General features: G+C 44.4%; 1 protein-coding gene across 1 annotated transcript in view; it reads right to left on the bottom strand.

The window, feature by feature from the left end:
• The window catches only part of SPOCD1 (SPOC domain containing 1), a 35,362-nt gene extending 25,214 nt beyond the window's left edge, over positions 1–10,148 (bottom strand). The window contains 2 exon segments of the mRNA XM_049878589.1: positions 8,813–9,291; positions 9,941–10,148. Coding sequence (XP_049734546.1) covers positions 8,813–9,291; positions 9,941–10,142 — 681 coding nt within the window. The 5' untranslated portion in view covers positions 10,143–10,148.
• Between the last annotated feature and the right edge of the window lie 15,318 nt (positions 10,149–25,466).

Here is a 25,466-nt window from a genome sequence, read left to right on the forward strand (position 1 = left end):
GTCAACAGAATACTGTCTGCTATAGTGCTGGAAGATGAGCCCCTGGGTTGAAAGGCACTACATAAAAGCAAACTCAAACGTATCAATGATCATGAAGATGGTGCAGGACTGGGCAACATTTCATTCTGTCATACATAAGGTTGCTATGAGTCGGAGTTGGCTCGATGGCAACTACCGACAACATTCGATATTGCACTGAAAATCTTACATAGCATAGTGAAGAAAGAGGGGAAAAAAAGAGGAGTAAGATTTGGAAAGGAGGAAACAAAACTGTCAATTCTCGCCTTATACGATTGTCTATATAGAAAACAAACAAAATCCTAATAAATTATGCGAATTAATAAACGAGTTTAGCAAGAGTTCTGGATACAAAAACAATAAACAAAATTAATGGCATTTCTACACACCACCAACAAACAGAAGATGTAATTTTTAAAAGTTACCATTTTATAAACACACCAGAAAAATAGAAAGTAGTACAGTAAAGCCTGCAAAAGCTGGAATCCTTGGAAGGTGGAAACTTGTCAAAGAAGGAAAACTGAAACATTTTCCACTAAACCGAGCAATTGAAAAGTGTTAAGACTGTACCCTGTCAAAGGTAGAAATCTTGGGAGACCAGGAAAAACAAGCCAGGCCCATCGAATTCCCGTTCTCACAGGTTTCACTGTGAGAATATTACGTGCCTTCTGATGGAAAGGACACACTACCACCTATGAAGTTGTTGTTGTTTGTTGTTAGGTGCTGTCTTAGTCATTTAGTGCTGCTATAACAGAAATACCACAAGTGGACAGCTTTAACAAAGTGATGTTTATTTTCTCACGGTAAAGTTGACTGAAAGTCCAAATTCAGGGTGTCAGCTCCAGGCGAAGGCTTTCTCTCTCTGTTGGCTACGGAGGAAGGTCCTTGTCCTCAATCTTTCCCTGGTCAAGGAGCTTCTCAGGCTCAGGGACCCTGTGTCCAAAGGACATGCTCTGCTCCTGGTGCTTCTTTCTTGGTGGTATGAGGTCCCCCACTCTCTGCTTGCTTCCCTTTCCTTTTACCTCTTGAGAGATAAAAGGTGGTGCAGGCCACATCCCAGGGAAACTCTCTTTACCGTGGATCAGGGAGATGACCTGAGTATGGGTGGTGTGACAATCCCTTCCTAATCCTCTCAACATAAATTACAATCACAAAATGGAGGACAACCACACAATCCTGGGAATCATGGCCTAACCAAGCTGATACACACATTTTAGGGGGGACATAATTCAATCTATGACAGGTGCCATCAAGTCAGTTCCCACTCATAATGACCCTGTGTACAAGAGACAGAAACATTGTCCAGACCTGCATCATTCTCACAATTGTTGCTATGTTTGAGCCCATTGTAGCAGCCACTGTGTCAATCCATCTTGTTGAGAGTTTTCCTCTTTTTCACCAACCCTCTACCAAGCCTGATGTCCTTCTCCAGGAACTGGTCCCTCCTGATAACATGTCCACAGTACGTGAGATGAAGTCTCGCTATCCTTGCTTCTAATGAGCGTTCTGGCTATACTTCTAAAATAGATTTGTTCATTCTTCTGGCAGTCCATGGTATATTCAATGATCTTTGCCAACACCATAATTCAAAGGCATCAATTTTTCTTTGGTCTTCCTTATTCATCGTCCAGCTTTTACATGCGTATCAGGCAAATGAAAACACCATAGGTTAGGTCAGATGTGCCTTAGTCCTTAAAGTGACATCTTTGCTTTTCAATACTTTAAGAGGTCTTTTGCAGCATACATGCCCAACGCAATACATTGTTTGATTTCTTGACTGCTGCTTCCAAGGGCATTGACTGTGGATCCAAGTAAAATGAAATCCTTGACAACTTCAATCTTTTCTCCATGTAGCATGATGTTGCTTATTGGTCCAGTTGTGAGGATTTTTGTTTTCTTTATGTTCAGGTGTAATCCATGCTGAGGGCTGTACTCTTTGATCTTTATCAGTGTTTCAAGTTCTCTTCACTTTCAGCAAGGAAGGCTGTATCATCTGCATAACGCAGGTTGTTAATGAGTCTTCCTCCAATCTTAATGCCCGTTCTTCTTCATATTGTCCAGTTTCTCTCATTATTTGCTCAGCATACAGACTGAATAAGTACGGTGAAAGGATACAACCCTGATGCACACCTTTACTGATTTTAAACCACTCAGTATCTCCTTGTTCTGTTCAAACGGCTGCTTCTTGGTACAGGTTCTGCACGAACACAATTAAGTGTTCTGGTATTTGCATTCTTTGCAATTGTCTTGGGTTGAATTATGTCCCCCCAAAAATGTGTGTATCATCTTGGTTAGGACATGATTCCCAGTATTCTGTGGTTGTTCTCCATTTTGTGATTGTAGTTTTATGTTAAGAGGATTAGGGTGGGATTGTAACACCACCCTTACTCAGGTCACCTCCCTGATCCAAAGTAAAGGGAGTTTCCTGGGATGTGGCCTGCACCACCTTTTATCTCTCAAGAGATAAAAGGAAAGAGAAGCAAGCGGGGGGGGGGGGGGGGGGGGGGGGGGGCAGGGCCTCATACCACCAAGAAAGCAGTGCCAGGAGTAGAGCATTCCTACATTGGATGCTCCCAGTCCAAGGGAAGACATACATCACAAGGACCTTCCTCCAGAGCCAACGAGAGAGAAAGCCTTCCCCTGGAGTTGGCACCCTGAATTCAGACTTTAGCCTACTGGACTGTGAGAGAATAAACTTCTCTTTGTTAAAACCATCCACCTGTATTTCTGTTATAGCAGCACTAGATGACTAAAAGAGCAATGTTATTCAAAATTTGTTATGATCCACACAGTTGAATGCTTTTGCACAGTCAATAAAACACAGGTAAGCATCTTTCTGGTATCTCTGCTTTCAGCCAAGATCCATTTGACATCAGTAATGATATCCCTTGTTCCACGTCCTCTACTGAATCTGGCTTGAATTTCTAGCAGTTCCCTGGTGAGGTACTGCTACAACTGTTTTTTAAATTATTTTCAACAAAATTTTACTTGCATGTGATATTCATGATATCGTTTAATAATTTCTGCATTCTGTTGGATCACTTTTCTTTGGAATGGGCACAAATATGGATCTCTTCCAGTCAGTTGGCCAGTTAGTTGTCTTCCAAATTTCTCAGCATAGATGGGTGAGCATTTCCAGTGCTGTATCCGTTTGTTGAAACATCTCAATTGGTACTCCGTCAGTTTCTGGAGTCTCGTTTTTCGCCAATGCCTTCAGTGCAACTTGGACTTCTTCCTTCAATACCATCGGTTCTTGATCATCTGCTACCTCCTGAAATGGCTGAATATTGACCAATTCTTTTGGTACAGTGACTCTGTGTATTCCTTCCATCTTCTTTTGGTGCTTCCTGCATCATTCAATATTTTGTGTATAACCCAGAATTACAGAACCCTTCAATATTGCAACTTGAGGCTTGACTTTTTTCTTCAGTTCTTTTAGCTTGAGAAATGTTGAGCGTGTTCTCCCCTTTTGGTTTTCTAACTCCAGGTCTTTGCACATTTCATTATAATACTTTATTTTGTCTTCTTGAGCTGCCCTTTGAAATCTTCTGTTCAGCTCTTTCACTTCATCATTTCTTCCATTCAGTTAAGCTACTCTGTATTCAAGAGCAACTTTCAGAGTCTGTCCTGACATCGATTTTGGTCTTTTCTTTTTTTCCTGTCTTTTTAATGACCTTTTGCTTTCTTCACACATGATGTCCTTGATGTCATCCCACAACTCGTCTGGTCTTTGGTCATGAGTATTCAATGCATCAAATCTACTCCTGAGATGCTCTCTAAATTCAGGTGGGATATACTCAAGGTTGTACTTTGGCTCTCGTGGACTTGTTTTAATTCTCTTTAGCCTATGACTACCTATGAAGTAGTCAGGCCAAACCACAGAACCTGAATCTAATCAGACCTTTGGATGCAACAGCCAATTTACAGGAAATACAGGAGCCAAAATAACATGTTTAACTATGCTACGGGGATGCAAAAAGCTACAAAACAAAACAAATGTGAGTTTCTTCAAAAACAAATTCCAGGGCAAAAAAAAAACAAGATACAGAGGGAGTACCTAGAAATCAAAGGAGACTTAAAAAACATATAAACCAATTGCAATGTGTGGACCTTATTTGCATCCTGAATTGAAAAAGACAAAGTATAAAAATGAATTATGACCTTTATAAAACTACTGGAAATTTGAACATTGAATATTTGATGATATTATGGAAGTTTTATTAAGGCATGATAATACTATTATATTTTTAAAAGAGTTTTTTTTTTAATCTTTTGGAGCTATAAACTAAAATATCTGTGGATGAAATGAGATGATGTCTGGGATTTGCTTCCAAATAATTCTAGATGGGGGAGGGGAGAGACTGTGAGTATGGAGGGTATGGATGGGGCAGGATTAGTCACGGGTTCACGGTCGCTAGGGTGATGAGTACGTGGTGTTCATTCCAGGGATTGGCGATTTTTTTTCTGTAGGGAGTCAGACAGAAAATATTTTAGGCTTGCAGGATATATACTCTCTAGTCCATGAATGGTGGGAATGGTTAATGCGCTCAGCTGTTAACAGGAAGGTTGGAGGTTCAAATCCAGCCAGGGATGCCTGGTAAGAAAGACCTGGTGATCAGCTTCTGAAAAATCAGTCACTAAAAACCCTGTGAAGCACTGTTCTACTCAGACACAAGTGTGGTTGCTATGAGTCAGAGTTAACTCCAAGACAACTTTTTTTTTAAATCACAACTACTCAACTTTGTCATTGTAGCATGGAGTCAGCCACAGATAATAAGTAAACAAATGGCTGTGTCTGTGTTCCAATAAAACTTAACAAAAGCAGGTGGTCAGCCCACAGACCATAATTGGCTGTGAGATTCCTGGAGGGGCCCCCTGGTTTGCTGACAAATCATAATAAAGTCCTATAACAAACCCCTTAGCCAAACTCCTTGGCTCAGAGCGTAAACGCTGGAGTCCTGGCCTCAATTCAAATCCTAACTTATATGCTGTGTGACCTTGAGTGGGTCACTTGGCTTCTCTGAGTCAAAATTTTCTTAGTAAAACAGAATTATTAACACTGACTTTTAATGCTATTGTGAGGATTAAATGAGATGACCTCTATGAAGCTCCTGGTATGTAGTAAAAAAACTAGTTTTAGTTTTTTTATGTAGTAAGGCTCTCAATAAAAAGAGTTCTTAGGTTGCCCATCTGCTAGAAAGACATGCTCCTCCCTTACAACTCTTGCCCCACCTCACCTCTCCTGACCTTTTCCAATTGCAGACAGGGTACCTTGTGCCTGTGAGTCTGGACTGGGCAGTAGGAGCTGTGTGCCTCCCTGGTTGTGATGGGCCGACTGAAGACAGAGTAGGGGGCACTGGCAAAATGGCTCTCCCCATGCCTCCTGCTATCCCGGCCTTCTGTCCCTGCCCCACAGGGTGGCTGCAGCCTCACTGGCTGCTGTAGGGTTCAGAGCAGACAAGAGCTGGCATTCCATCCTACCCTCCCCACAAAAGTCTCTATTTCAAGCAGGAAGAATATATGGGCAACCTCATCATACTCCCAGCAGTTCTGGGGCTCAGCTTATTCTCCTGTTTCAAAGAGGAGGAAACTAAGGCTCAGAGAGGAGACATCTTAGGGTTGTCTTGTAGTAAGAGGCAGAGCCTGACCTTGAAACTGTCTGCTCCGCCACAGGCCAGGCTGCCTCCAGGTGAAGGTGCCAGAACCGTCAGAGGGGGCTCCAAGCCAGCTGGGCACTATGTTCACGTATGCCCACACTTGCCCACATCCCATTCAGCCCTGCCCCCAACTGCCCTCCCATCCCTGTCACAGCTCAGCCTCAGTACCCCCCAAGGTGGCACCCGTCGCCATGGCAATAGGTTGTTTGGGGAGCTGTGGGAAGACAGACTCTGTCCAAGAGCTAAGGCTGGGTCTAGAAGAGAGCAACTGGGGCTGCATCCAGTCAAGGAACCTGGCTCTGCCACCATGCTCAGACAGGTCCCCAAAAGGCTGCAGACCCACGAACCCATTTCTGGTTCAATAATCTGAAATAGGGGAAGCCAGATCCTCAAGGGTGCTCACCCTGGCGTTACTTAGGAAAAAAATCCACTGCTGTCATGTTGATTCCAACTCATGGCGACCTTACAGGACAGGGTACAACTGCTCCATAGGGTTTCCAAGGAGCAGCTGGTGGAGTCGAACCACTGACCTTCTGGTCAGCAGCCGTAGCTCTCAACCACTGTGCCACCAGGGCTCCACATTACTTACAGCAGGACAAAATTGTGTATGTCAATAACAGGTGACATTTTTGAGTACCACTTTCCTTATATCAGGCACTGTGTTAAATGTCAAGCACATTTAAATGTCAAGCGCCATCTCATGGATCCCTCACTACTCCCACTATGAGCTAAGTACTCTTAATAACCCCCATTTTGCAGATGTAGGAATTAATGCTCAGAAAGCTGAGGTCACTAGTCTAGGCCATTCAGAAAGCAGCAAAGCCAGGACTGCGTGCCAGCCCGTAGGCTCTGGGGCTCGTGCTCTTCCTACACTACAGTGGTCGGAAATGGGAAGAGGAAGTCATAGCCCGTCCTCTCATCCTGACAGCGCTCTGGGGCTGTGAAAAGTAAATCTATAGACAGATGCAATGCAGGGTTCATGAAAACACAGATTTGGCAGATCAGTACCCACGGACTTGGAAAGACCTTCAAACGCTACACAGCTTAAAAAATAAACAAAATGCAAGACCCAGAACAATAAGGGGCACTATGTGCCTATTTTTACATTAAAAAGCTCAATGTGTAGATGTTCACATATATGTGTTGTTAGTTGCTATGAGTCAGCTCCAAAATGAAACGTTGACTGATACTGATCTTCAAAACGCTTGGTATGCTCAAGTCCATTGGTGTAGCCACTGTGCGTTCTGAGCACCTTCCAACCTCGGGGCTCATCTTCCAGCATAATAGCGAATAATATTCTATCGTGATCGGTAGGTTTTCGTTGGCTAATATTTGGAAGTATATCACCTGGTCTTTCCTCCTAGTCTGTCTCAGTCTGGAAGCTCCGCTGAAACCTGTCCACCACGGGTGACCCCCCTGGTATTTGAAATACTAGTGGCATAGCTTCCAGCATCACAGCAATACACAAGCCACTGCAGTAGGATAAACTGACACTTGGGTGGTGGTCAGACATATACTAAAACCAGCTGCCGTTGAGACTATACTGACTCATAATGACCCCATGTGTGTCAGAACTGTGCTCCATAAAGTTTTCAATGGCTGATTTTTTGGAAGTAGATCACCAAGCTTTTCTTTCAAGGTGCCTCTTTGTGGGCTCAAAGCTCCAACCTTTTGGTTAGCAGTTTCCCCAGCTGGAAATATGTGGCTAATGCTTATCTTATAAGGCGACTGCTAACACTAAGTGAAAAGCAAATGTAATGTGAATTAGGCAATTTACCTGTGCCTTTTTTTATGCTGTGGTAGGCACATTATTTTACACCAAAACCTCGTTCAATCCTCAAAACAAGCCCATTAGATTGGCATTTTATTGGTGATGGTTGCCATCAAGTCAATTCCAACTCGTGGCCACCCCATGTGTGCAGAGTAGAACAGCTCCATAGGGTTTTCAAGGCTTCCTTTTTTGGAAGCATATCCCCAAGGTTTGTCTTCCAGCACCTCTGGGTGGGTTCAAACCGCCAACCTTTAGGCTAGTAGTTGAGCACTTAACCACTGGCACCACCCAGGGACTCCTTTACCTTGGCATTAGTATACTGTTTTTATACATGAGGAAACTCAGACAAGAGATTAAATGATATCTCAAGGTCACTCAGCTAAGAAGTGGGCATAGGCAAAATTTGAACCCAGGGTTCACTGACTCCAAAAGATAATAACCCCTTGCAGAAATTCAGCAAACGTAGTTTTTTCCCCTCAGTCCTGATCTTGATAGGCCTCAGTTTATTCATCTATAAAATGGGTAGGAGAGACAATGTTCATTAAGAGCCTAACCAGTTCTACATCCCACTTTGGTGAGTGGCATCTGAGGTCTTAAAAGCTTGCAAGCAGCCATCTAAGATACATCAATTGGTCCCATCCCACTTGGAGCAAAGGAGAATGAAGAAAACCAAAGGCACAAGGAAAATACGAGCCCAAAGGACTAAAGGACCAAATGAACCAGAAACTCCACCTACCCGAGACCAGAAGAACTAGATGGTGCCCAGCTACCACCAATGACCACCCTGATAGGGAACACAACAGAGAGTCCCAGACAGAGGAGGAGGAAAATGTAGAACAGAATTCAAATTCATGTAAAAAGACCACACTTAATGGTCTGATAGAGACTGGAGGAACCCCTGAAACTACGGCCCTTGGATACACTGTTGGCCCAGGACTGAAACCATTCCTGGGGCCCACTCTTCAAAGATTAGACAGGACTATAAAACAAAAAATAATATATGTGAGGAATGTACTTCTTAGTTCAATCTGACATACTAGACCAAATGGGCAGTTCCTGTCCAAAAGCTGGATGAGAAGGCAGGATGGGACAGGAACTGGTCGAAAGGACACAGGGAACCGAGGGTGGAAAGGGGGAGTGTGCTATCATACTGGTGGATTGCAACTAATGTCACAAAACAGTATATGTATAAATTTTCAAATGAGAAATTAACTTGATCTGTAAACTTTCACCTAAAGAACAATAAAAAATAGCTAAAAATTTTTTAAAAGCCCATGCAGCTTAGCTCTATTAGGTTCTACCACCAAGCATGATGGTGGGAGATATGGCCTGGCCCTCCCTATCCAACCTCTAAGTCTCAGCTTACCAGTTTGGGGCAGCCTCCTGGGCTGGGTTCCTCTGACTGGTCCTGACTGGAGTTGCCTGAGCTTCCGTCCATGACCCTCCTCAATACAGCACACTTAGATCTTCTTGATCCCCTGACTGGGCCTGCGTGGGCCTTGCTGACTGCAGGCTTCAGGGAGGCGCGGAGGTTGGCCAAGGGTTCCAGAGAGCTGACGTGGGTGTCAGTACAGACAGAGAGGACTTGCTCCTGCCTCCCCCAGGACCCTGGCTGAGCCTTGACCTCCAGCTCCTCCTGGCTGTGTGAAGGGGTAGGGCCATCGTCACTGCCAGTCCCCACAAGGTGCTCAGCTTCTTGCAACACTGTAGAAGCGTCTCCAGACACTCTCAGGCACAGTGCAGGGTTCTGTGGAGGATTCTCTGGGGCTGGCCTGAGGGCCTTCATTCCACTGGGCAGCAGGAGACCAACAGGATCACACAGGGTGCCCGGCTGAACTCCGGCCCCTGCAGTGGGCAAATATTCAAACTTCTCAATCCCGAAGCACTTCCCACCCAACTAACACTTGGGTCTCCAGGCCCAGACCAAGTGTCTTTGGGAGAAGAGGACTGTGAGGAACTCCTGAGGATTTCAGGTTAGTGCCCTGTCCCCACTGGGGCCCTCACCAAGCCACAGGAAGCCACCAGCCCTCTCCCCACCTTCTGAGAAGGCCCACACACCCTGCTTTTCTTTCTTGCCCCCACAGGGGCTTAGCCTGGTCACAATGGTAGGCTCCTTTCAGGAGCTCCTCTGTGCTGAGGGTGGGGCTTTTCCATCACACCCTGGAGAACTCATCCTACCTTCTCCGGCCTCTTTGAGCCTGGGCAGCTTGCCTCCTCCACCCCTGCTGGCCTCTCCCTGCCAACCAAAGCTCTCACTGACATGCTACCAAGATTCTGGGCCAACTTTAGTTAAGCTGTCAGGCAGTGAAAGCTGGTGCCTCCTGGAGGCCGGGCCCTCCCCTGAGCTGGCACTGTGGGCAGAGTCTGGGAGCAGGAGTCGCGTCCTGACTCTGTCCCACAGCTGGCAGCTCCAGAACCACCACGTGGGCCCTGGTGCCAGAGCCCCCGGCCCCCAGGCTGGCCCGAGCAGAACTCCCAGCCTGGGAGCTAATACCTGGATGGGCCTCTTCCATGAGGATCCTCTTCCTGCTGCCAGCCCACACTCCAGCCCCAGAGCTCACCCCTGGTCTGTCTGGCGCCAGAACTGGCATGAAGCTGACTCCTTTCACGTCCTCCTGGAAAATCCCAGAGCGGCCTCGGGGACTAAGAACAGGGTTCTCTGTGCTGGGGCCATCTGTGGCCCCCTCCTGAGACATGTCTGTCCACCTACAGGGGCCAAAACCAGAAGGCAGGAGACAGAGAGAGGAGACTTCATGGAAGAGGTCTGACCTGCCAACCCCTTCCGGACACCGGGCCAGTGCGAATCTGGGAGGCAGCCTCCCTTCCAGAGGAGCCCCCCCACTCCCTGGAGGCCACAGGAGACAGCACCCAGGGATGTAAACACCGTACCAGGTCCTAGCTAGCGCCCATGATGAGGGAGGGAAGTCCTGCCTCCAAAAAGGGTTGAGCTATAGTGACCTTTAAGGTCGTCCCATCTGTGACAGTTTACACTCTTGCTTAAGTGGGATATAATAAGAACAGTTGCCATTATCAATTACTTATGAGTATTACTTCATTTCATGTTAGCAACCCCAGGAGAGGAAGCTGACATTCAGAAACGTTGACTCCTCCAAGGACACACAGATAGGAAGTGGAAGAGCCTGAATTCTCTTCCCAACTCAAGACCTAGCACTAGCTACTCTGCATGGAGCAAACACTGAATGGGGTTAATTCTCAATCTCCCCTCCCTCCCTCTCATGTCGGTCATGTTCTGATAGACCTCCCACCCACGTTCCCCGGCCCGTACCGCCAAGGAAACCCGACCTTAGCTGGTCCAGTCTCTCACCTGTGGTCCCCTGCCTCCCCAACCCCGGCTTCCACCCCCAAACTGGAAAGGGGCTGGCATCACGTGATGCTGGGAGCCCGTGCGAAGGATGGGGGCGGAGCCCCTGGAGATGCGGAAAAGGCGGTTCCCCGGGCATTCAGGTGTCCCGGCCCCGGCAGGGGGCGCTCGTTCCTTCCCGAGGGCTCCCTGGTGGAGGTGCCAATTGCGTGGTTTCTCAATGGAATCTCGAACAGGGGTAGGAACCGTAAGAAGAGAGAAGTAGGGAGAATGGGACTAGGCTAAATAAAATATAGTTTTTTTGTTTGTTTTAAAGAAAAGCATCCAACTGCGGTGGATTTCAGGGTGACAAGTGAGGTAAGAGTTGAGATTGGATGTCACCAGTGACCACAATTACTGCCCTAAGGAAATAATTTTTAAAAAGTGAGATCTCCACTATAGAATGTCCTGGTCATGATAGCAGAGACTAAACCGGGCCCCCAAAGACCAGGTGAACTGAGCCATTCCGGTCCATTTAGATAATCAAAGACTCCCACTGTTGAGCAGAAAAGGGGGAAGTGGAGGTGATGTTAGCACCACGTGTTATCAGGGATGAAAGGACAGTGATAGCTATTGCTTATATAATGCAACTGCAAGCCAGGGAATGGTCTAAATCCTTTCCCTATATTAAGTCATTTAATCTTCATACCAAGTCTACAAGGTAAGTACTGTTATTGTCCCCGTTTTACAGATGAGGAAAGAGGCACAGTAACTTGTCCAAGGTCAGTAAGAGGGAGAGTTGGTTTTGGAACCCAGCCAGGCTCTCTGGCCAGTCTCTGTCTCCTGATCTTCAAAAAGGTCTCATTATCATAAAAAAAAAATAGTTGAAGTAAAGTTTTGCCCAGGTTTGGGCCCAATGCCATTTACTGAGTTGTTTGCTGTTTCCTCCATTGATCCATGACAGCACCTCTGATGTATACCGAGTTCCCAATAGTACATGGATTTATTTCTTGGCTCTCTGTTCTCTGTTCTTAATCCATTTGTCTATTCCTGACCAATAACCCATTGTCTTAATTCTAGAGCTTTTGATACATCTTGATATCTGGGGACAAGCCCTGGTCTCCAACTTGGTTTCTATTTTTCATAATTGTCTTAGCTATCTGTATACCTGTCTTCTTCCATATGAACTGTAGAATCATTTTGTTAAGTTCCCTGAAGAATTCCATTGGGATTTACATTACAATTTCATTGAATTAGAGGAACAATTGAATACTTATAATAGTGAGTTTTCTCATCCGTAAATATATCTCTCTCTCCATCCTTTCAGGTCTTCAATTCATTTTTGTGATTTTTCTCCATCAAAATATTGCATGTTTTTGTTAGTTTATTGGAATTGATGACAGTGGGCTTGGTTTATTCTATACTTTATAATTTTTGTTGCTTTTTTTTTTCATATTACCTTTCTACTTGGTTATTGCCAATGTAAAGGGAGGCAGTTGACCTTGTAAACAAAAATCTCACTGAGCTATCTTATTAATTCTAATAACTTATCTATTGATTATTTTGTAAGTGTATGATCATATGATCTGAAAACAACAGCAATTTCATCTCTTCCTTCCCATTCCTTATATGTCGCATTTATTTTTCTTGCCTTAGTGCATTGTTTAGGGCTGCCATGGTGCAAATGGTTAAGGGCTCGACTATTAGCTGAAAGGTCAAGAGTTCGAACCCACACAGAGGCACCTCAGAAGACATCCCTAGCAGTTTATGGAGCAGTTACACTCTGCACACACAGGATCGCCATGGGTTGGAATCGATTGGAAGGCAACTAATAACAACAACTAACAACAAGTGAATAGATGCATGGAGATCCTTGTCTTGTTCTTGACTTTTCATTGGAAAATTCTAAAATTTCACAATTAGGTATGATTTTTGCTATAGTTTTTAGTGATAACATATATCGGGTTAAAGATGTTTCCTTCTGTTATTAGTTGAACACTCACCCAGGGACTCCTTATTAAGTTGCTAAATGTTATTTTTTCTATTAATGGGTCTTGAATTTTATTTATATGTTTTCCTCACGTATTTTGATAGTCTTTTTGCTTAAATCAGTGAATACAGTGGTAGGATTTTCTAATGTTGAACTGCTCACCCTTGTAGCTCAGGACCACTGCCAGGTTTGCTGGGCATTGTTGGCCTCTGACAGAGCCGTCCTGAGATGCTGTGGCTGTGGCTGCACCTCTAGGTGCTAGGCTGCTGCCGAAGTGAGTGCGTTTCCTGTCCGCTGAGCTTCTAGCAGCTGAGGAAGACGGCCAGATGTTCCAGGGTTCCTGCTCCCCATCCTGTGGGGATGTGGGCAGATGCAGCCAGCAGTAAACAAGAGCCATGGCTGCTGTAGGTGGATATACTATGCTTATGAGAAGTGGACCTTTTCCAAGGCTACCAGGTGCTGCTGGCACCCTAACCAAGACTGCTGGTGGACACACTTCATATCAACATGGCTGATCACTGTTGATGTTGACTCTGACCCCCTGGTTTAGGTATTGGTCATCAGGTTGCTGCACTGTAAAGTGACTTTGTTCCCCCTTTCCATACTGAACTCTTTGGAAGGAAGCCATTGTGTGCAGCCCACCCCTAAGGAGAGGGGAGTTAGGCTCTACCTCCTTGAGATAGAGTAGCTAGTTACATAAATTATTTGGAATTTTGCATGGGAGATTTGTCTCTTCTCAATCATTTGTATCATTTATGCAATCATTTATGTATATCAGCATGGACTCATGGATATTTATTTTATACTTTGGGTTATAATCCAATGCTACTTTATTTATTTTGTCGCTCAGATTGTTCCAGCTTTGGCCATTGGGCATGCTTTTAGATGGTTCCTGTGTCTCTTTGACATGCCAACATTAGTGTGTATCTTAGTCACCTAGTGCTGCTATAACAGAAATACCACAAGTGTGTGGCTTTAACAAAGAGAAATTTATTTCCTCACAGTAAAGTGGGCTAAAAGTCCAAATTCCGGGCGTTGGCTCCAGGGGAAGGCTTTCTGTCTCTGTTGGCTCTGGAGGAAGGTCCTTGTTCTTAGTCTTCTCCTGGCCGAGGATCTTTTCAGGCGCAGGGACCCCAGGTCCAAAGGACGCTCTCTGTTCCTGGTGCTGCTTTCTTGATGGTATGAGGTCACCCTTCTCTGCTAGCTTCCCTTTGGGGTACAGGCCACACGCCAGGGAAACTCCCTTTGTGTTGGATCAGGATGTGACCTGGTAAGGGTGTTACAATCCCACCCTAATCCTCTTTTGCATAAAATTACAATCACAAAATGGAGGACAATCACAGAACACTGGGAATCATGGCCTAACCAAGTTGATACACACATTTTTAGGGGGGACATAATTCAATCCATGACAGTGTGTGTGTGTGTGTGTGTGTGTGTGTGTGCATTAAAGCATTTTCTGACTTTTTGGCACTACAAGAAGCTCCAGGCTTGTTTTGTATACTTCCTGCCCCCTTGGAGACTTTTGACCTCACTGACATCAGATGTCAGACGCAGTTGAGACTCAGACTGACCCCTTCTGCCTTCGCTCACCCCTGCCACTTGCTACTGGGCCTCCAAACCCTGAGCCTTGGCTGCACCTCTGATAATGGAGGGCCTCAGAGCTGCCGGACACACCGAACTTTGGACCCTGGCCTGCTCCCCTGCCCTGCCACGGCCCTGCAGAAACAATACTCTTCCCACTTGGGTTGTCCTCCAGTTCAGGCTCCAGAAAAGTTTTGTAACCTCGGTGATGTAGCTGGTACCCTCAGGGTATATGAACAAACTTATTTAAAAAACAAAGTAAAATCTGTCTTTCTATTATCTTTGAAACCTATCTTATCTTCTCCATTCCCGGAATTGGACAAATGCAAGTAGCTGCCTCGCCCTTCTGCCTGGAACTATTTTTATTACATACCTTCCCAGCCAGCCAGCACCACTTTAGCGCTGAGGTCTCTGGAATCAACCAGACTCAGATTCCTATCCTAGTGACCCTGGGCAGTCACTTGATGTCTGGAAGCCTCAGTTTTCTCATCTGTAAAAGAAAGATGATGATAATATCAACCAAATGCTGCTGCTGTTGTTGTTGTTAGTTACTATCAAGTTGGCTCCAGCTCACGGCTCCAACTCTTTGCACAACAGATCAAAGCTTTGCCAGGTCCTGTGCCGTCTTCACAGTAGTGGTGTGCTCCTGTCCATTGTTGCGGCCACTGTGTATGCTGAGTGCCGTCCACCCCAGGGGGCTCACCTTCCAGCATTGTACTGGAGGATGTTTTGTTGTGATCCATAGGATTTTCATTGGCTAATTTTGGGAAGTAGATCACCAGGCGTTTCTTCCTAGTCTGTGTGAGTCTGGAAACTCTGCTGAAACCTGTATACCACGGGCGACCCTGCTGGTATTTGAAATACCAGTGGCATGGCTTCCAGCATCACAGCACCACACAAACCACTGCATTATGACAACTTACAGACATGTGGTGGATGTTCGATAAATGGAGCTCTTATCACTATTAGTGGTAGGAATAATGGTTTATCTCCCTCCCTCCAGTCTCAAATCCATCCTCTACACTCATTCTAAAGTTCAGACATGGTTGTCACACCTCTGCTCACAATCCTTCCAGAATCCAGAACCCCCCCGCCCCCACAGCATTCAAGTGTGTGCCTCAACTTCCTCCTCTCTCCAGGCCCACCAGACTGTTCACTGCTCACTAAACACACCTTGCACTTCAACACTCCCTTGGCTTTGCTTGGGCTATTCCCTCGGCCTGCCATGTCCTTCCATCCCTTCTCCATCTGGGACTCCGAGGTCCTGGTTTCTGCCTCAATAAAGCATTTCCCAGCCCATCAGCTGGAGCAAGTGGTTCTTGCCTGCTCACAGCACCTCCCTGCTGTTGTGATTGTTTACTGCCATGTCTGCCCATCCTGCCCCTCACCGGCCAGGCCGCCCACCGGCCAGAGTCATGTTCCATGAAGGTGGTAAGGGGGGAAGGGCATGGACTCAGGGCCTCACAGACCTGTGTGATCTGCATTTGGATCCTGGCTCTGCAGCTCCTCAGCTGTGCGGCCTCAGTCACGCTCCCTAACCTCTTTGAACCTCATTTTCCTTATTTACAAAATGATGGTAATAATAGTAGCTATTTCGTAGGAAGGAGCCCTGGTGGCGAAGTGGTTAAGTGCTCGGCTGCTAACTGAAAGAATGGCAGTTCAAAGGCACCCGCTGCTCTGTAGGAGAAAGATGTGGCAATCTGCTTCTGTAAAGATTTACATCTTGGAAACCCGCTGGGGCAGTTCTACTCTGTCCTATAGGGTCAATATGAGTTGGAATTGACTTGACGGCAATGGGCTTGGTTTTTTTGGTTTATTTCATAGGAAGGTTGTAAAGATTTAAGTAGATAATACATGTGAAGTGCTTTGGATAATGTCCAGCACACAGAAAGTTTAATACGTGGTCCATTTTCCTCTTCTTATTAATATCAGGGGAAACCCTGGTGGCATAGTGGTTAAGTGCTACAGCTGCTAACCCAAGGGTCGGCAGTTCAAATCTGCCAGGCGCTCCTTGGAAACTCTAGGGGGCAGTTCTGCTCTGTCCTATAGGGTCGCTATGAGTTGGAATCGACTCGACAGCACTGGGTTTGGTTTGGTTTTTTTTGGTATTAATATCAGGCAGCCAGGAGTTGCGGGCTCTGCCAGGCTCCACTTATTGATGCCTTCGAGGCTAAAAATAGAGCAGCAGCCCTGGGGGGAGGGGAGGTGCGTGTCCTCTCAGAGCCAGGAATTGATGCCCCTGGTGCTGAGGGAGGAGCTTTTTTATCTGCCCAGGGGCCTCTCCGCAATACAAGTCTCCTGCCTTTCTCTCCACATTGATTTCACCGATCAGCTGCTAAGCAGAGGGTTCTGCAGCCCGATACCATGGTTCCTTACTCCAGCCTTGCCATTCATTGGCTGTGTGGCCTTGGGCAAGCTACTTTTCCTCTCTGAGGATCATTATTACTCCCTAGACTGGGAATCAGAGGCCTGGTGGTGCAGTGGTTAAGAATTCAGCTGCTAACCAAAAGGATGGCAGTTTAAATCTACCAGCTGCTCCTTGGAAACCCTGTGGAGCAGTTCTCCTCTGTCCTATAGAGTCTCTATGAGTTAGATTTGACAACAACAGGGTTTTTTACATCTGGGAATCTGACTGTTATGGATTGATTGTGTCCCCCAAAAGTATATGTTGTAAATCCTAACACCTATACCTGTAGTTGTAATCCCACTTGGGAATAGGGATTTTTGTTATGTTAATGAGACCATATCAGTGTATGGTGTGTTTTAAGCCAACCACTTTTGGGATATGAAAGGAGATTAGGCACAGAAGAAAGGAAGTACAGAGGGGAAGATAGATGTCACACCTCATGAAGATCACTGAGATACCAAGGAACAGAAACTGAAAAGAAACAAAGACCTTCCCCCAGAGCTGACAGAGAAAGATTTCCCCTTGAACCGGGGCCCTGAATTCAGACTTATGGCCTCCTAAACTATGAAAAAATGCATTTCTGTTCATTAAAGCCATCCATCCACTTGTGCTATTTCTGTTATAGCAGCACTAGGTAACTAAGACACTGATGATGCCAGTGTTGTTGTTGTTAGCTGCTGTTGCGTTGGCCCTGACTCATGACGATCCCATGCACAACGGAATGAAATGCCGCCTGACCCTGTACCATCCCTATGATCCATTTCAGACTGGACAATGTTCCATTGTAATCCATAGGGTTTTCATTCACTGATTTTCAGAAGTAGATTGCCAGGCATTTCTTTCTAGTCCAGCTTAGTCTAGAAGCTCTGCTGAAACCTATTCAGCATCATAGCAACACACAAGGCTCCACCAACAAACAGGTGTTGGCTGCACATGAGGTGCACTGACTGCGAATCAAATACACGTCTCACGCGTGGATGGTGGGAATTTTACCACTGAACCACCAATGCCCAAACAATGTTAATAACATAGTAATGATAAACAGCTTATGTGAGTAGAGGCCTTGAGGCCAATGACCAGCTCAGGAAATCTGGGTAATGATGTCCTGTCTCTGAGCCTCAGCTGCCATATCTGTGAAATAGGCACCGTAGCCCTGACCGTGCGCAACCGTTGTGAGGATCCAGCGAGGTCGTGGACAGCAGCCACTGACAGCAGTAACACCTGATGGGAACCTAAGTTATCTAATGATACATCTCCTGGTCTCGTGGTATGGAGAGCAGAGACAGAAATTTATTTTAGCTGTTTGTAGTTACTGATCCACTAGCCTTGGAAAATGCAAAGAAATGCATCCAACAGAAAAACATCTTGCATCTTGAGTTGCTAACAGGCTGACTCTGCCAGTGGATAAACCACTTCTGTGCGATTGACTTCCCCTGCCATCAGCTCAGTGCCCTTAGCGAGTTGTTTTGTCTCCCAGGACAAGGAGCTGATTTAATTAAAGCAGATCCTGGATTGTGGGCAGGAGCCTCCGTTTTCCCTTGTTCAGCTGGTCTTAATAGTGACACTGAAGGGCCTAAATCTTGCTTCCAGGGCCACTGGAGTTAGCCTTCTTCATATAGACATACAGGGTCTGGGGAGTCCACGACCTCAGGTCCACACACCCTGGGTTATTTCTCCTCTTTCGCCTTTTCTGAGACAAGTCCAGTCAAGTTTCAATCCCCAGGCCCTCATTCTGAACCCGAGAAGGATACAGACTTGCATAATAACAATAATAAAAATACACCAAAAAACAAAACAAAACCTATTACCATCGAGTTGATTTTGACTCATGACAACCCCATAGCTCTTAAATACACAACACGTAGCAGTCTTCAAGGGAGGAGGATAGTACAATGGTCCTAGCAAGAGATCAAGAGCCTTGGGCCAGGGCACCATGTGCAAAGGCTCTCTTCCCAGTCATCTGCAACCTGTGCACCTGATGAGGGGAGAGGAAATTAGTGTTCTTTCTGCCCAGGCTGAGCGTGCAGGGAGGAAGACTGGATGAGAATGTGGGCAACCCCCGTAAGACTGATCCTGCCACAGGTGGATTGACCCAGCGGCATCTAGGATGAGCACTGAGGTTCTAGATTCTCACCCTCCTGGGTTTGGGAGCTCAGTTCTACCACTGGGTGACCTGGGCCAGGCTCTTAACCTCCCAACCCCTTTGTTTCCTCAGTGTGTCTGTTTATATGTTTGTTTGTATAGTCATTCATACTCTTGCTTGCAGACAACAGAGTCCACTCTGGCTAGTTTAAATAGAAAGGGATGTTAGTAGTTAAGGATGCTAGAGTCATTGTATATTCAAGAAATAGTCCCTAGATGTAGCTCTCAAGAATATCTGAAGAGCACGCTATAGAATTGGGCCAATAGCGGAGATGCTGCTGCTGCTCTCACCGAACCCCAAACCGTGCTGCCTCGGCCACCACCCAAGTGGCAAAATAGAAATGCAATGTTTCCATACATAGCTCACCTGACAATTAATATCTCAGGTGGGTGAGTGTGATTGAGAAACCTAGTTCATACATCCACACCCTGGATGCAAGAGAGGCTGGCTTCTGCTTTGGGAAGGACAAACGTGAGATATAAGAAACAATCAAAATGTAGAAAGGATTGTTGAGTAGCAACAAATGACAAACATTGAATACATCTTCCCTCTCCCTTCTCACCGCCCCCGCCCCCCGCAGTTTGAATGTAAATTCCATGCAGACAGATATCATTGCATTGTGCATGGGATTGCCATGAGTCAGAGCAAACTCAACAGCAGCTAACAACGACTACATTGACATTATCAGTATCTTAGTTACCTAGTGCTGCTATAACAGAAATACCACAAATGGATGGCTTTAATGAACAGAAATTTGTCTTAGGTGTATTCCCATCACCTAGCATGGAGCCTGTGATGAATAAATGAAAAAAATAAAATGTGGATAATAATAGAACCACCTTCTTTATGAAATGCCCATTCCCCCACAACCCCTTGCCTACTGATGAAGTTGTCTTCATCTTTCAGTTTTCAGCTCTGACCTCACCTCCTCCTAGAGGCCTTTCTTGATGCACTTTCCACCCCTATGACTGCCAGGTCACCACCACCACCACCCTGCCCTAGGGAGGTAGTTTAGTACGGGTGGTTAGGAGGCAAACTCTGTAGTCAACAGCCTGATTTCAAATACTGGCTTTGACTCTTACTAGCAACAATGGGCTCAAACATAGCAATGATTGTGAGGATGGCACAGGACCAGGCAGCGTTTTGTTCTGTTTTACATAGGGTCGCTATGAGTTGGAATTGACTCAATGGCATGCAACAACAACAACAGACCTAAGTCATAAGATTACCATGGAATTTAAATGAGTAGTGTATGCAAGTCCTTAAAATAGGAATTGGCTCAGAGAAGTAGCTCAATGAACTGTTGCTGCCGCTGTTGCTCTTGCAGTTTTACTGTTACAGCGCTTATCAAGACAACATTGTGATTGTTCTTATATCTGCATCCCCACCTTAACCAAGATCTTTGGGAAATCAGGAACTGGGGTGTCCTATAACCCCCTAGTACTCCTTCATACACCTGGCATGTAGACTGGGTGCTCTCACAATGTTTGTTGGGTAAACAACAATGCAATTGAAAAAAAATCACAAATGTGAAGATTGATAGGTAAAACCTTTAAAGTTTGTATACTTTAAAAAAGAACTAAAATTAAAGTGTCACCTGGCCCCCTTAGAATGGAAACAAGAAAAGGATGCACTTTATCACCACTCCTATTTTTAACATTGTGATAGAAATCCCAGCTAGAGCAATAAAGCAAGAAAAAGAAATAAAGGGCATCCAAATTGTAAAGGAAGAAGTAAAACTACTCCTATTCACAGATGATATGATACTATACATAGAGAACCCCAAAGATTGCACAAGAAAACTACTGGAACTCATAGAAAGCTTCAGCAGAGTAGCAGGATACAAGATCAACATACAAAAATCAGTTGGATTCCTATACATCAACAAAGAGAACTTTGAAAAGGAAATCAGGAAAACAATACCATTTATGTTATTGTTGTTAGGTGCCTTCAGGTTAGTTCTGACTCATAGCGACCCTACGTACCACAGAACGAAACACTGCCTGGTCCTGTGCCATTCTTACAATTGCTGTTATGCTTGAGCCCATGTTGCAGCCCCTGTGTCAATCCATCTCGTTGAGGGTCCTCCTCTGCTGACCCTCTGCTCCTCTGCTGACCCTTTACTTCATCAAGCATGATGTCCTTCTCCAGAGACTGATCCCTCCTGACAACGTGTCCAAAGTATGTAAGACACGGTCTCACCATCTTTGCCTCTAAGGAACATTCTGGTTGTACTTCTTCCAAGACAGATTTGTTCATTCTTTTGGCAGTCCATGGTATATTCAATATTCTTCACCAACACCACAGTTCAAAGGAATCAGTTCTTCTTTGGTCTTCCTTATTCATTGTCCAGCTTTCACATGCATATGATGCGATTGAAAATACCATGGCTTGGGTCAGGTACACCTTAGTCTTCAAGGTGACATCTTTGCTTTTCAACAAACTTAGTTGATACCATTTATAATAGCCCCTAAAAAGATAAAATACTTAGGACTAAATCAAATCAGGGATGTAAAAGACCTATACAAAGAAAACTACAAAACGTGATTGCAAGAAACCAAAAGAGACCTACATAAATGGAAAAACATACCATGCTCATGGATAGGAAGATGGAACATTGTGAAAATGTCAATTCTACCAAAAGCGATCTACACATATAATGCAATCCCAATCCAAATACCAATAGCATTCTTTAATGAGATGGAAAAAACTAATCACCGACTTTATATGAAAAGGAAAGAGGCCCCGGAGAAGCAAGGCATTGTTAAAGAAAAAGAACAAAGTAGGAGACCTCACACTACTTAGAACCTACTGTACAGCCACAGTAGTCAAAACAGCCTGGAACTGGTACAATAACAGACAGACACATAGACCAATGGAACAGAATCGAGGAGCCAGACATAAATCCATCCATCTATGGTCAGCTGATCTTTGACAAAGGACCAAAGTCTATTAAATGGGGAAAAGATAGTCTTTTTAACAATGGTCCCGGCAGAACTGGATGTTCATTTGTATATAAAAAAAAAACAAGACCCATGCCTCACACCATACACAAAAACTAACTCAAAATGGATCAAAGACCTAAATATAAAACCCAAAACAATAAAGATCATGGAAGAAGAAATAGGGGCAATGTTAGGGGCCCTAATACAATGGCATAAATACAATACAAACCGTAACTAACAATGCACAAATACCAGAAGATAAACTAGATAACTGGGTGCTCCTAAAAATTAAACACATGCTCACCAAAAGAGTAAAAAGAGAACCTACAGATTGGGGAAAAAATTTTGACTACAACATATCCGACCAGGGTCTAATCTTCAAAATCTATAGAATATTTCAACACCTCAACAACAAAAAAGACAAATAATCCAATCAAAAACGGGCAAAGGAAATGAACAAACACTTCACCAAAGAAGACATTCAGGCGGCTAACAGCCACATGAGGAAAATCTTACAATCATTAGCCATTCCAAACCAAACTTGTTGCCATCGAGTCCATTCTGACTCATAGTGACAGAGTAGAACTGCCCAATGGAGTTTCCAAGGAGTGACCGGTAGATTTGAACTGCCAACCTTTTGGTTAGCAGCCTGAGCTCTTAACCACTATGCCACCAGGCCTCCCATTAGCCATTAAAAAAAAAAAAAAGCCATTAGAGAAACACAAATCAAAACTACAATGAGATACCATCTCACCCCGGCATTACTGGCACAAATCAAAAAACAGAAAATAACAAATGTTGGCACTCTTATGCACTGCTGGTGGGAATATAAAATGGTAGAATCACTATGGAAAATGGTGTGGCACCTCTTAAAAAGCTAGGAATAGAAATACCATATATCCAGCAATCCCACTGCTAGGAATATATTCTAGAGAAATAAGAGCTGTCACATATGCACAACCATGTTCACTGCAGCATTATTCACGATAGCAAAAAATGGAAACAACCTATGGGTCCATCAACAGATGAATGGGTAAACAAACTATGGTACATATACATGATGGAATACTACACAATGATAAAGAACAATGATGAATCCATGAAACATCTCACAGCGTGGATAAATCTGGAGGGCATTATGCTGAGTGAAATAAGACAATCACAAAAGGACAAATATCATATGAGGCCACTATTATAAAAACCCAAGAGAAGGTTTCCACACAGGGAAAAAAAAAATCTTTGATGGTTAAGAGGGAGGGTGGGTGTAGGGAGGGGAAATCACTAACTAGATAGTAGACAAGTGTTAACTCTGGTGAAGGGAAAGACAGCACACAATATAGGGGAAGTCAGCACAATTTGACCAAGCAAAATCATAGAAGCTTCCTAGATACACCCAAACACCTTGAGGGACTGAGTTCCTGGGGTTGAGTGCTGGGGACTATGGTCTCAGAGGACATCTAGGTCAATTGGCATAACAGTTCATAAAGAAAATGTTCTACATTCACCTTTGATGAGTAGTGTCTGGGGTCTTAAAAGCTTCCAGGCAGCCATCTAAGATACACCTATCGGTCCCATCCCATCCGGAGCAAAAGACAATGAAGAAAACCAAAGACACACACACAAAAAATAATCCTTTGAAGAAAACCAAAGATACAAGGGAAAAGTTAGTCCAAAGGACTAATGGACTACATGAACCACATAGCCTCCACTAGCTTGAGCCCAGCAGAACTAGATAGTGCCTGGCTACCACCAATGAATGCTCTGACAGGGATCACAATAGAGGGTCCTGGACAGAGAGGGAGAAAAATGTAGAGCAAAATTGAAATTCACACACACGCACACAAAAGACCTGACTTATTGGTCTAACAGAGACTGTAGGAACCCCCAAGACACCTATGGCCCCCAGACACCCTGCTAACTCAGAAATGAAGCCACTCCTGAAGCCCACCTTTCAGCCAAAGATCAGACAGGCCTATAAAACAAATAATAACACATGTGAGGAACATGCTTCTTAGTTCAGTCAAGTATAGGAGAACAAATGGGTAACACTTGCCCAAAAGCAAAGATGAGAAGTCAGGAAGGGACAGGAAAATTGGATGAATGGGCATGGGGAGCCCAGGGTGGAAGGGCAAAGGGAGAGAGTACTGACACAAAGCAGGGATTGCAACCAATATCACAAAACAATTTGTGCATAAAATTTTTACTGAGAAACGAATTTGTGCTATAAACTTTCACCTAAAGCACAATAAAAAGAAAAAAAAAGTCACTTGGGAGTGGGGAAAATGACAAATGGTTAACGTCTATATTATATAAAGATTTCATACACATCAATAAAAATATCTGAGTTGCCAAGAGCTATCCAGGCAAAGTTCACCAACAGGCAATTCAAGTAAGGAAATAGAAGTAGTAAGCAAACATGAAAGAATATTCAACCTTCAATAGAAGAAATATAAATGAAAGCCACAATAATATATCATCTTCCATCTATTAGTTTAAAAAATTAAAATGAAAGCATCCAAAGCTAATGAAGTTTTGTAATATTAGTCTGCTCACACATAACTGGCAGAAATATATCACTATGAACGTTTTGGAAAGCAATTTAGCTATGACATATTAAGCCTCTTAACAATGATTATATACTTTTGCCAGCAATCCTATTCTTAGGAATTGGTCATAAGGAAATAAACTTTTAAGATGCTTCATGTGGGAAAAAAAAAAAAAGCTACATGTAGAAGGTGTTCAAAACAGAATTTATTTATAACACTAAAAAAATGTCCAACAGTAGATGAATGGTTACATAAATAATGATAAATTGATTCAATGGCATGGCATTCCACCATTAAGTAATTGTGAAAATGTCAAAACAAGTACTTATGATATAGTAAGTTTAGAAGCAGATTGCAAAATTAAATTTAAAGCATGATCACAAGTGTGCAAAATGTGCATCTGGACTTGATGAAATCTTGGCAGAAAATACAGGAAAACGAAAACAGTTGCTTTGATAAAAAAAAAAAACTTGGCCAGATACCATGCCAAGGGCTTACACATACATTATCTCACTTAATTCCCCAATTCTCCCCAAAGCCCTATGAAGTGGGGTTGTTCCCACTTTACAGTTAAAGCCACTGAGGCATTGAGAGGGGTGATAACCCGTCCAAGGTAGCATAGCCGGTAATTGGCAGAGACGCCAAACCTGGTGTGTTGGACTCCAAGTCCAGTGCTCTTTCCAATGCATCAGACGTGTAAGATAGATGGGGTCCAGACTGGTTTTCTTTCTTTTTAAACATTGCCTTTCGTGCTGTTTAAATGTCATTTGTGCAATAAAAACACAATTAAATGAAAAAACCCAAGCTGTCTCAGGAAGCAATTCAGTCCCTGCTTCTCCAGAGAGCTTCAAGGATCGGGAGCACCACCCTGCCATTGGCCAACGCCCATAGTTTTGCTCAAACAATATCAGGAAACAGTCCTACTGGCTTCTGGAGGGCTGTATCTTCTCTCCTTCCTGGCATTTCCTCCACTCTCCTCACCAGACCCTCCTCTCATCCCAGATCCCCCTCCCTAGCATGGAAGCTCTGGATACCTCTGCAACGGGGGCCCCAGCACTGTTATCAGGATTTCAAAAGGCCAAGTGGAAATTGTGCTTTCATCCT

The sequence above is a fragment of the Elephas maximus genome, chromosome 3, assembly GCF_024166365.1.
Source record: "Elephas maximus indicus isolate mEleMax1 chromosome 3, mEleMax1 primary haplotype, whole genome shotgun sequence".
NCBI classification, from domain to species: Eukaryota; Metazoa; Chordata; class Mammalia; order Proboscidea; family Elephantidae; genus Elephas; species Elephas maximus.